This window comes from Mycteria americana, chromosome 2 (assembly GCF_035582795.1).
Source record: "Mycteria americana isolate JAX WOST 10 ecotype Jacksonville Zoo and Gardens chromosome 2, USCA_MyAme_1.0, whole genome shotgun sequence".
NCBI lineage: Eukaryota > Metazoa > Chordata > Aves > Ciconiiformes > Ciconiidae > Mycteria > Mycteria americana.
The window spans coordinates 107,337,640-107,350,605 of NC_134366.1; the positions used below are offsets into that span (position 1 = coordinate 107,337,640).

Below are 12,966 nucleotides of genomic sequence, written 5' to 3' on the forward strand. Positions count from 1 at the left end.
TAAAAACCACTGTTGTTTTATTTCTTTAAACCAACAAAACCATTGAAGTAAAAAAAAGTTACATATAATGACATACAGTAAATAAATTCAGTAAATAAATTCACTAAAAAAACACCCCTAACCCCCCAGACAATACTCCTTTAATAGATTTGGTACTTTCACCATTACTAAGTACAACCTTCCACAGTACCATATGCAATGCTAAATCTTAAGTGAAAAAACAAACGTACAGTGTTCATTTCTATCAGGCGGAGAAGGGAGGGAGGGACACAACAACAGAGCACACCAATAAAAATACCTAGTCTATATCAAACGTACCTCTCCATTAGGGAATTTAATAGAAAAATCCTACCACTTACAATTTAACACCAAGCTCTCTTCCTGGCAACCAGGATTACAGGTTTATGCTGAATACAATCTTATGTTCAAATACGGAGATAAGCAGCATTATCCCAAAACCCAACAGAATCCCAGCGTTCTGTAACAGGAAGTACCCCCAGCGGCTACATCCATGATCACTGGCATCGTTGTGAAGCATTTCAGGCACCTAAACAAACAAGAAAGTGTTAAATGCCTTCAAAATAGACAGCTACTTCAAACCCTGTTCTTCAACCATGAGGCATGAGGTAGCAGAGTCTTGCTCCTCTGATCTTCCCTGTTGACTGCATTAATACTACTCCTTGAATTAGGTATGACTTAACATGAACAACATTATCACAGTCTACTTCCATATTTAGAGACAGAGAGAATCTGTAATGTTCTAATTACTGTTTTCATGACAATTATGCTGATGTCTTAAGCCAGCCATTTACTCAGGATATGATTATTTACCAATCGATTTAAATCAAGCCACACCAAGAATTTTATTCTTAAACTAGTTAAGCTTTCATGAACATCCACCAAATACTTTGTACTTCTGTACAAACATACTTCTGAGGTACAGTATAGGTTTTAATACAATTCTGTCTTCATCCCAAGAAGCAGTAACGATTTAATGCAAAAGCCAAAGCACATTTGGTAGTGCCAACAGCATGCAACTTGCAGTCTTACTGGCTAGCTGCTATACTAGCCACCTTCAGAAGCAAATTTTTTTACTCTACTTCTGCTGTTAAGTGTGCCTGTTTAACAACTAAGGCAGAAACAATCTCTGTTCCTACAGTAATCTAAATAAAAGCCATCTTCCACCTGAACATGTAACTGAGCACTTACACAGCATACTCATCAGCACCTTCAAGCACAGAAAAAGTTGAGGGAGAAAAGCTGGAAGAATTTATTTTGGGATCAAAATATAATTAGCATTAATTCTTAAACTATGTTATATAAAATTCAAGTAGGTCTAGCCACTTACCATATCCACAAGAGCCACATACATGAACAAGCCAGCAGTAAGTGCAAATATCCACATTGAAACATTGTCTGCATAATGTCCGATAAGAATTCCAGTCGCCATTCCAAGATAGGCCAGCATAGCTGACAAAGCATTATAGAGCACAGCTTGCTTGACAGTCATACCGGCTTTTAGAAGTACAGCAAAATCTCCTACAACAGGGAAAAAACAAAACAAAGTTTTCATCCTCAGGTAACTATTGCAGTATTCATGAGTTCTCTTCTTAGAAGATTACTAAGATATTTTTATGCTGTCGTCTGCCTTATTTTTTTTCCTTCATAAAATCAGAAATCACTGGGGGACAGAAAATTAAAAAGTGCACGTGAAGAACAACACAGCAGCAATCATGGTAAGTTTATAACCTTAAAGTCTCGGGATTTTTTGGAAGAAGCAGCTTTTAGTGTAGTTTGCATTTAAACCAACACTGTAAAATACTGCAGTACCCGATATGGATGAGCATTCTAAAGAAGTTTCTAAAATGAAATATTCCCACTTCATTGCATAAAGCAATGGTGATGATTCCATTTAGTATCCTTTAACTGCTCTTTTGTACTTTAAGTCTAGCTGTTTCATAAATTTAGAAATAAGTTCTTTATTAAATTTCTGTAAATGATTCTCAATATATTTTTACTTGAAGGATGATAGACTACCAGCCAGAAACAGGTTTTCCATAATTCAGAATATAATTTTTTTTGTTTAGATAAATTAGATCTAAAAAAGAGTAAAATAATATAAGCTTATTATTTGGAAATAAGATGGATTCTATATAAAAACATAACTTATCTCCAGTTAAAGTAAACAAAAGAAATCCTCAAAGCTGAGTTGAGTAATTTGTTACAACAGCTTTTCCCACAAGATATTGCAATTAAGATGAACTGGTGTACTATAAACATTGTTTAGCATTAACAACAGAATGATCCAATTTTATCCCCAGCTAACTTCAGCTAGTCCCATTTGTCAGTATTCCTATGACACTTCATGTCCTCTGTTAAAGAAGGTATTTCTATCAAGTTTTCTGTGCTGATTAAAGAAGCATGATTTAAATTTTAAAGTGTTTTTCTTGCTTTCAAAACCAACAGAACATTTGAATCTAAAATCATCAGATTCATAACATGAATTTATTTTGTATATTTGTACTAACAACATTTAGCACATGTAATTAATACAAGTTCCATGATTGCCGTGGAATTAATATTAAGATGAACAATTTAGGAACAATCCTCCCATGTCATAAAACCAAGTACATTTTCTCCAGACTAATGTATTTCTGTATAGCATTATTGTACAGACAAACACATCAAACCATTTAATAAATAGTTCGATGGTTTACAAGCTTTACAACTACTGGTTTACAAGCTCCATTAAATGAAATTGAACATTCTACTTTCTAGGGAATTAAACCTTAAAAAAGTGCAAGCAAACTGTTCTTTCCTTATTCTGTACACCAGGTATGACCGTGGCCATGACAGCTAGGAAAGAAATACCAGTTGCACATTCAAAATGATTTGACAATTGGAAAGATCAGCTTCGTTCCGAGTTAAACTAGGCAGCTACCTCCTGTTCTCATGAGCTGCCCTGTAAAAGGGCCAAATACTAAGCTTATGACATAGGACACATGCATTCCCATGAGAAATTATGGTCATGAATTTAAATCACTAACTTGAAAGACAAACTATTTCTAGGAAAGATTTCTAAGTAGTTCCTAGTTTAATTTAGAGCTACAGCAGTTCTTTGCAAGACTTAATGAAAGAGCAGCAAATGTTATGCAGAAAGGAGTTCGACTAATTGTAACCTTCCTTTTAACAGCACAAACACAAGAATAAAATTAAAGAGCGATGTGAGAAAAGCAAATTCTGACATGCATTCTCCTGCAATTCACAATTTACGTTGCTAAGAAGAATAAAAACTACAACTGAACTATACAGAACAAGTAACTGCAAGAGATACTGCATTTTAAACAAGGTAGCTGAAATATTTATATTTTTTAAAGGAAAATTAATTCCATTAAGAAATAAAACAGTCTTTAAATAAGTTAAAAGTATTCTTGAGTAGACAATCTGACACAGATGAAGTTTTCTGATCAAATTTTACTGTGCCACAGAATAAAATCACTTATAATTGTCCAAAGTGCACCTGTAAGTACCTATACTTGCAGCATATGGAAATATTGGGGTCTTACCTAGCTCATGAGGTAATTCGTGGCAAAATACAGCCACAGAAGTGCTTAAACCACTAGATAACCCTTCAGTAAAGGCTGCTCCTATGAAGAGACAGGAAAAAAGAATAAAAACATTACTGCATATTCAGACATCAAGTGCAGAAGCATCGTTGCATATGCTTGCATCAGATTAGGACATACTAGTTTCACTCAAATTTTTCTTATGCTTGTGGAAGCATTTAAACTTTAACTGAACAGTTGTTGTTTATGATTCATAAGTTTCAAAATCAGAAGCAACACAGAATCCTCCAATTAGTTAAAGCAAACCAAATTTCACTATCTTATTTCTGAACTAAGCCAAATACCTCTCAACAACACAACCCTCCCCCAAAAAATGCCATAAATGGAAATACTGTTAGAAAAGACTTTTTTTTTTAAAGATGCAAAGGGAAGAAGGCAGCTCAACTGCCTCTGAGAGTCAGGCACTGGAAAAAGGGAAGCCAGTTCAACAGTAAGAGAGGCTATATAGTCACATGAAATCAGCAGTGAAAGATTGTGAATTCTAGGCAGCTTGCACGTAAGTGAACTATCATACTTTAAGTGGAGGAAAAAAAAAACCACAAAACCCCCTTAAACTAGTCCAATAGTTCTCATCTTTCTTGTTTTCTCCACTCCTTCTGTTGCTTGCTATTTTTATTTGACAGCAGCTCAGGAGGAAGCAGCACACAGCAGGGCTGAAGAGCTGAACCACAGCTCACACACAGCGCAGGAGGTCCCCGGCTGCATGGAGAGCCTCACCGAGGGGTGCAGCAGTACCACGTCCAGCTTCCTCTTCAGCTGCTATCAGGAGCATGCCAGCAAACAAGGTGCTGCCAATAAACAGTCAAAGAGGCATGAGGCCATGTCACAGTAGTTGGCACGCAAGGGACCCAGGAGTACTGCTCACAGAGGAAAAGCTACAATGGCAATGAGACCACAGGAGACAATCCCCTCCCTCTGCTGGGGTCGCCACCCCCGGTACTCCAGCAGCCTCTATCCAGATGTAACTCATCAGGGTGGACACTGCTATCCAGGTCTTCATCTGCAAGAAATGACTGATGCTCCTCCCTGCAGCAACAACAGCAGCAGCTTTACCTCTGGGATGCATGCTGGGGCACCCAGTGAAGGAGATGCAAGAAGTAGAGAGTAGACATCTTTGGATGAGGGATAATGAACAGGGCACTGAGAGGGTCTTCAGAAGAGGTTCTAGAGAGGCAAGAGCCCAAGCCCCTTCAGACTAAAGAGGAAGGCAGGACCAAAGCAGCACTGGAACAGGAAGCATGAACTCCCAAATGAGTAAAATTTGAAAATAGTGAAGCCTGGCAACAGGAAGAACCCTCTGTGCCCACTTGCAGCTGCCAATCTGAAGAACATGGTCATGACCCTGGCAGCAGTGAGAGAATAAATGAGTTCTGCCTGGCCCAAAATATTCATTCAGCACATCAAATTAGGGCCAGCAATACAAAGAGAAAGGAAAGATTTTTAGTGATAGATTCCCTCCCATGCAGGATTCGGGGCAGAGGCAGACCAGCCGACCAGAGCTACTGCCCAGGGAAGTCTTGCCTGGAGCCTGCCTTAATGATGCTGTGGACACACCAAAGCTCGTTTGGGCTGTCATGGATAGATACAGACTGCCTAGAAAAGACAGAATACAAGTCACTTTTTTTTTTTTTCCTATCTACATAAAGGAGTTCCTTGACTGCACAGAGCTCCAGCATAAAACTACGTATGAATGCAGCTCCTTGTGCCTACTGACTCTCTTGGTCAAGATCAGAGTAACACTAGGAACATGGTTACAAACCACCTAGCCAAGAAAAGGTGGTGGATAAGGCTAACCTATGAACAACCACACGAGACATCACCATTCACATGAGAGTTTTCAGCTGTGAAGGTAACAGCACTGGGCACACAATCCAGGATGTTCCTTAATTGTGTTGGCGATGGTTTCCCAATACAAATGATAGAAGAGCCAGCCAGGATTAGAGTTCTGCTCGACCCGCTGCTCACAAATGAGGAAGAACTGATGGCAAATACAGCAAAAAAATGGCATCTTGAGCTCCAGTGAGCATGAGGTGACTGAGTTCAGGATACAGAAGGAGGCTGGGAAAGGAAGAAACAAAATTAGGACTCTAGATTTTAATGAAGCAGACTTTGACTTATTTAAGGAATTGCAGGATAGAATACCCTGGGAATCAGTCAAAGGGGAAAAAGTGCCCACAAGAGGTGGGTGATTTGTAAAGCACGCTTAACAGAGTGCACAAATGAACTACGCTGTTTGTGCGGGAACACTAGGACTTCCAACAGAAGACACACCCAGCTAAGCAGAGTGTATCTTAATGAATGAAGACTCAAAAAGGAAGCATACAAGAAATAGAAACAGAAGATTGGCAACAAGGAAGATAAAAGCGGTGGAACAAAAAGGAGGAAGACCAAAGCTCCTCCTTTGGAGCCAAGACTAACAAGACACCAAGGATAACAAGAAACAGTTCTACATGAATGCTAGCTGAGAAACAAAGTTCAGGAAAAATTTGGGTCTGTTGACGGACGGAGAAGGGAACCAAACGGTAGACATAAAAAGAGGCTGAAGCACCAGCACCGCCTTCATCTCAGTCTTCTCTCAGCAGAGAAGCAACAGTTTAGAGATACTTAGAAAAAACTGGAAACGCCCAGATGCATCCCAGGATGGAACTCACCCAAAGGTGCTGACAGAGTTGACTGATGTGACTGCAAGGCAGCAGTCTATCATCTATGGAAAGCCATACATGGCTACAGAAGGCCCCAGTGGAACTCTGGGAAAAGGATAACATTATTCCTATCTCTAAGAAAGGCAAAGAACAGGACTCAGGGAACAGTCAGCCTCATTCAGTTCCTGGAAAGATCGTGTTGAATACCCTTTTCAAATCCCTCTCCAAATGCTTAACCCAGATTGAGGAAATAACTGACTATAGAGATGGCGACTGCAGTGAATATAACAGAACTTGACTTTAGTAGGATTTCTGATACTATCTCCTACAGCAGTCTCATCTGGGAGCAGCGGAAATACGGGCTTGATAGTCAGATGATTGCATACTGGCTGGACTGCTGCGCTAACAGGGCTTGATGGCTGGCTAGTAACAAGTAGAGTTTACCAGGACAAATAGTACAACCCATTTTCTTCAATATCTTCACTAACGATCTGGATGAAACAGGCTGCACCATCAGCAAATTTGAAGATGACACTACGCTGAGGGGCAGAGGAGAGAAAGTAAGGACTGAGTCAACACATCAAGCACTAGAGCTCTAGACAAGAAAGACCATGGTAAACGTGAAGACAAGGCCAGAGATCTTACAAAGTTCAAAGAGGAAAAGTGAGAAGTTCTGCATGTGGAGCAGAATAACGTCATGCATTAGTACAAGACAGGAACTGACTGGCTGAAACAGCAGCCTTCCTGAAAAGGACATGAGGATTATGATGGACAAGTTGAATATAAGCCAACAGTGTGCTCTCACTGCAAGTACGGTGAGCCACAAACTGCGTGACCTGACTGACCCAATCTAGTGTTCCCAAGAGCTGTTTCAAGCAGAGGGTTCGACTACATGACCTCTAGAGGCGATTCATTTCTATGACTATTTGTGAAGTCCAATTCAGAGATGCACAGGGTGCAAGACGAAAGCTATTTTGACTTGAGCCCTCAGCCAGAGTGCTTTCCACTGCACTCTAAAACATTCAGTCATAGGAGTCTACACAGTAATTAACAGGTAAGTGACAGGAGTTACTGCTACTTGACAAGCAAAAGAGGTTATTAGTGAACACTATCAATCTTTTCTAGGTATCGGTCTGTTTCCCCCACCTCCAAACATTGGTTTATAGTTTTGGAGTCAGATTTTGAGAGACAGACAGGATAGCTACAGTTATCTTCTACTGAGATAGAATTCATCAGCATTCAGTCGGGCTTCAGTTTCTGAGGAGACCAGATAAATAGAGAAAGGCAGAAGGTAATTACCTTCTCCCATGCATGCATCCTCAATAATCTACAAGTTTCTCCATATTTCTGCCTCTATACAATGTTTTCCCAGTCTTATCACTTTTTAGAGGCAACCTAAAAATACGAGAATCCAGCTTAATCACACATGCTAAATCTAATTTTGGGACCACAAAGGCAAACAAAACCTGCCTGCTTTGCAAAGTACCTAAGTGGCTGATATGACTGTGTACTGTACAGATACATCGCAACCAAAGTACAAGCTTAAATAACAGGAATATCTATTTTTATTTCTCACTGCTAAAAAGATGTCTTGAAACATTAACAAATTGAAGACTACATTAATATATCTGGTATTATCCCCTTGAGAAGTTGATTTAATAGTGTCATGGTATTTTAAAATATACTTTTAAGACATCACTTCTTATCACTTCTCTCAGAAAAGAGCTAAAGAAAAAATACATATGCAAGATTAGTGTAAAAACAGTGTTCTGCATTTTAGTTTAGTTGATGGTACACAGAAAAGTTCAAATCACAGAAGATAATTTTGTACAAATTAGTCGGATGCAACTGTTCCATGCTTTAATAGAAAAATAAGCACTTTTAAATCTTATTCCTACATAATTAGCACAACAGATTTGAGGAAAAAAGTAACTGATGGAAGTTACTCATAACAAATCACATGAAGTAAATGAACTTAAGTGAAGGGTTACTCTGGCTAAAGCTATCTTCACAGAAGCATTCACATCTTCATTTAAATACAGGTAAAATACTATACAAGTAGTATTGGCATTTTCCCAAGATCATCAAATCAATGTTTTTCCATAATACTTTTGAGCACATCCAGAACTGAAGGAAACCCACATTTCCATTAGCCTGAACAAGCTACACAGCAGGACTTCTAAAAGCTATTGCTCTCACTTGTTCAATAAGCCTTTATTAACCTTCCTCATACTTTTCCCTTCATAACTATAAAGTCATAGCTCCTTCCCAAATCTCCCTAATGCCAAGAGGTAATTGATTCTGCGTGTCATTTGTATGCAAATCCTCCTCTTTCTACCACATTTTCACTACTGATCTGCTCAGAAATTTACATTCCATGCTTCAACTTTCATCAAAAATGAGATTAAATCAGAATGTCTCTTTTCACATTATACTTTGAATTGACTGAATCTGAACAACTACAAATACTGCTGTGAGAAAATAGTTATTATAGGGTTTTCTCCTCAGACAAGAATGAACTTGTTTCTACAATAAAATTTACAGACTGATACTGCTGAACTGACCCCAGTACACTACACAAGCTGGAAATGAATCCAATACCCATAAAGATTAGTCTTCAGTACTAACGTCAAGATTACAAAAGACTAGCATAAGAACTGAAGATTACTGATTTGACTTCACTTTCTATAACTTAAAGTTTTTAAATTTAAGACACCTGTAGTCTAGCTCTCCTTCTAGAAAAAATTAGTTCCCAAACCTAACCTGCCAGCCAGAAGTCCAAAACTTAATATTCCGTCTGTTATTTTTGTGATAAAGAAATATTTTCACTGAAGCATTGCCAAAAAAGACCGAACAACTACAATGTGTAAAGGAAAAATAGGGACATGAACAAAAAAGGAACAAAGAGATGTATGTTCTGTTTACATGTAAAATACCTGTTTATACTGGTTTAAATTAAAAAAAAAAAAAAAACAAAAAATGGACTATTATGCTCAACTTTAAGAACAAGATTTTGAGTATGACTTGTGTTTAAGATAAAATTTTTTTAAATACTTTTCCTAGAAGAGAGACTGAGCCTGTTTTGAGATAGAGTACAGCACACTGAGCATCTGAAGGAATCTACTTATGCTACACTCCTTTAATTGATATAGACACTCTTAATCCAAAAATCTGCATAAAGGCAACATATAGTGACTTTATTGGTATCTTCTCCATGAATCTTATTTCTGACAGGTAATAGCTAACTAACATCCTACTAATTAATGTCCTACTCACACTTTCCTAGGATACAAAAAGCAGCACAGACCTTCTCTGGAAGGTTAGTACAAGCACTAGGAAGAACCGCAATGATGCTCTCTTTAGTGGATGGTAAGATCTGAGAATCTGGATGTGACAGGACTGCTATCCAAAAGTGTAAAAACATCTTAGAGAACACAATGCCTCAGACCAAATTCATTTTACAGTGAGAATGAATGCATGCCTACCTCCCACAGCACAAAACCCACGCATATATATTGCCTAATCCATTTGGGTAATCTTCAGGCTAAGGCAGATTGAAACCAGGGTCCTATTTCCCTACTCACCAGTGCTCTGGGGAAACTTACACCTGATGTGTAACCAGGGCCCAGTATAGGCAAAGCCAGATGTGCAAAGTATAGTACCTGACCTTGCTGTGTAACAAGTGAAGATGGAAAAGAAAAAGAAATAAAGAAGCCAGTGATACTAGTGGCCTGACTGAAGTGGAAAAACCACAGTTACTGTATATGTGACCAAAAAGACATGCTTGTCTTAAAAAACCCCAAAAATTTAAAAAAAAAAAAAAAAAATTGCTGGCACTTGCAGACATTGAAATACAAAGTCAGCCCTAAGTCCTAAATACTGTTTTATATGCCTAGCTTTAGTTTTGAAAAATGTTAGCTTTAACTTTGCTAAAAGTAGGAAATAAAGCAAAGTTTATAGATTTCCTAAAGAAACATAGCTGTAAGCACATAATTTCCATTTCATTTGTCACTGATCTCCAGGTTGTTAAACTGGAGATTTTTCCTTACTCATTCAGAGCAGCTATCAGATAAAAGTTGAGGCTTCAAAGATCCACCGCTAATTAGTTACGTTCCTAATAAGAGATAAGTGACAGCAAGAAGACTTTGCTGTCCTCACATACAACAAAGCTGCAGTGTCCAAGCTAAGACTTACCAATTGCTAGGCCATCGCTAAAATTGTGTAGTCCATCTCCCATAATCACCATCCATGCCAGAGTTGCTATCCCCGCATCCTTCAGTTCTTCACGTGAGTAGCGCTGACTGTGACTGTGAGGATGATGGTTCTGATGATGATGGTGATGCAGAATATGATGGTAGTCATGGTGATGATGACTAAGATGATCTGTCTGTCCTAGAGTATCGTGTAAGTGAGAATGACATTTGTTTCTACAGCCCCTGGACACATATTCATTATCAACCTCCTCTTGATGAGAATGAGCTATCATCACTTCTTCTTCTTCTTGTACAGTTGGCTGCTGAGAAATGAAGGGCGATGGATCTTGAGAGTCTGTCCCTAGATAGCCCTCATGCCCTGTTACAAAAACCCAGAGTATAATATTATACATTTTTAAAAGCACCTAGGAAGTATTGATACAATAAACAAATTGAAGAAGTGATGCAGTAAAGAAGAAACTACTAAGTCTAGAAGTTAAGACTGATACCCCAGCTTCTTGTACCAGAGGGTTTTTTCCCCCCCCAAGGGTTTCCACAACTTATTTTTCTTAAATCAGATTTCTGAGATAATTCCCAATAGTTCAAAATAAGAAAAACTTTTAGTTTCTGTTCCCTACTACTGAAGCAGCCCCTACATTATGGCCACAAATGCCTCTCCTAAAAGGTAAAAAAGCATGAAGGTTATTAGTTCAACTGCTTCAGAAAGACTAAGTGTCTGGAAAACATAGGCCATTTATTCATCTTAGGGCTGAAGAATAAGAATGCAGAAGAGGATTACATTATAGATAATTTTGGAAACTTCTGTATTTCATATAAATACAGGAGCTTAAGTTTGAATGCCTGAAAAATAAACACTCAAAAATAGTCATCAACACAGACCATGAAACGTCCTCAAAAACATTAGTGGCACACTAAGGTTAGCTATTTTAACTAACTCCTAAAACTTGCTAAATACTTCCCCTGCAATTAAATGAACAAATACACTTGGTTTTTTCTGCATTACCAAGAACTCTTTCATTAGTTATAAAATTATTCTGAAAAACTGAATGCCTCTTAACTATAAGAGCTAACAAGTATCTAGTGAGGTGTGTTTTGGTTTACAGCACGATCTTGGGGACACGTAATTATTTGCAGTCCAAATACTTCAAGTAACCTCTAGGATTTTAGATTATCAACCTTACAAATAAATACTCAAACTAACAAAATCCAGACTTAAGATATACAGAAATCTAAATAATGGATCACACATATAACATCTAACAGTCTAAAGAGAAGCATAGAAGCCAGTAGGTACAGCTGTATTTGCAACAGGCACAGCCAAATGAGCTTCACAGAATGACTTGAACTTCTGCTGTTAAACCCAGAATTAAAAGGCTTAAGGTTTCAAAAATGTGAGTTAGCTACTTCCAACCTATCGATCCTTTTTAAAGGAAAGCAGCAAATGGAGCTAGTCCTCTACATATCAATGCACAGACAGGTCTTGTTTTGAAAAGCGTTCAAGTAGGTAGTGATCCAACCTACAGTAAGCACCAGATCTACAAGCTGCCATCAATCAGGTGTTTTTTAAACAGCGCTGCCACAAAATAACAACTGTGCAATATTACTGAGACTTACGATCATCTGTATCTAACTTTTCTTCATTCGCTGAAAACTTCTTACTTTCTCCATCATCTTCATTTTTTTTCTTATTCCAAAAGAAAATACTGTAGTTATGAATATTTTACTTATTTTTCAGGATATACATGAGCAACATTATATTCACAACATTTATGCAGCCTGCACAGAAAGAGGACAACATGGAAGCCATATAAAGAGTGCAGAAGAGGAACATGAGAAACTCAGCTACGTACAGTAAGACCACAAAGGTTCCTCAGGCTCCACAGGAAGAAAAACAAACCAACCCACATGCATAAATACCCTACATTTTTGCACGAGGAATAAGCAGAGGGGTTCATCTGAGAAGCAAAACACATCAAATACTGAGTAAAAGTTATTCCACCAATTCCTTTCCATTGTAATGTCAGTATGTTTTTTTCTAGTGTACTAAAGGAAAACCGAGTAAAATCTCTAATCATTGCTCACTAATGTCTGTATCACACGAATTTATGATCGGTGACTCAGTATCTAGAGGGGCGTAATTAGTCTAACAGGAAATGTATTCCCAGTAGCTGAGAGAAGGACACAGAAAATACTTGCTTTGCTTGGAACTCTTCATGTCCTCTCTTGGCAAATAAATTTAACCAGAGATAGGGAAAGCGATCCTGTCACTCACAGTTAAACTTCAGTATAAACCACACCAACACAACCTCCCATGAACAAAGTCAAAGAGCTTACAAGGCATCTGCTCCGAGACTGCTGCATTAATGACCAATTTAACAATAAAACTAAACAGAGATTATCAGTCATTGTGGTAGCCTAGGAATTAGCTATTTTTACACTAAGTAATAAGTAGTTTACTAACTGTCTTCAAGCAAAGCTTAAGAT

At 38.1% G+C, this 12,966-nt stretch overlaps 1 protein-coding gene across 2 annotated transcripts in view; it reads right to left on the bottom strand.

Annotated features, from left to right (window-relative positions):
* Positions 1–12,966, bottom strand: part of SLC39A6 (solute carrier family 39 member 6) — a 19,372-nt gene continuing 6,406 nt past the window's right edge. For both annotated transcript variants that reach the window (XM_075494182.1, XM_075494183.1), the window contains 5 exons: positions 12,097–12,166; positions 10,463–10,840; positions 3,567–3,647; positions 1,349–1,539; positions 1–547 (listed from right to left, as the gene is read on the bottom strand). In XM_075494182.1, the coding sequence (XP_075350297.1) occupies positions 395–547; positions 1,349–1,539; positions 3,567–3,647; positions 10,463–10,840; positions 12,097–12,166 (873 nt within the window). In that variant the 3' untranslated portion in view covers positions 1–394. The remainder of the gene's footprint in view (positions 548–1,348; positions 1,540–3,566; positions 3,648–10,462; positions 10,841–12,096; positions 12,167–12,966) is intronic.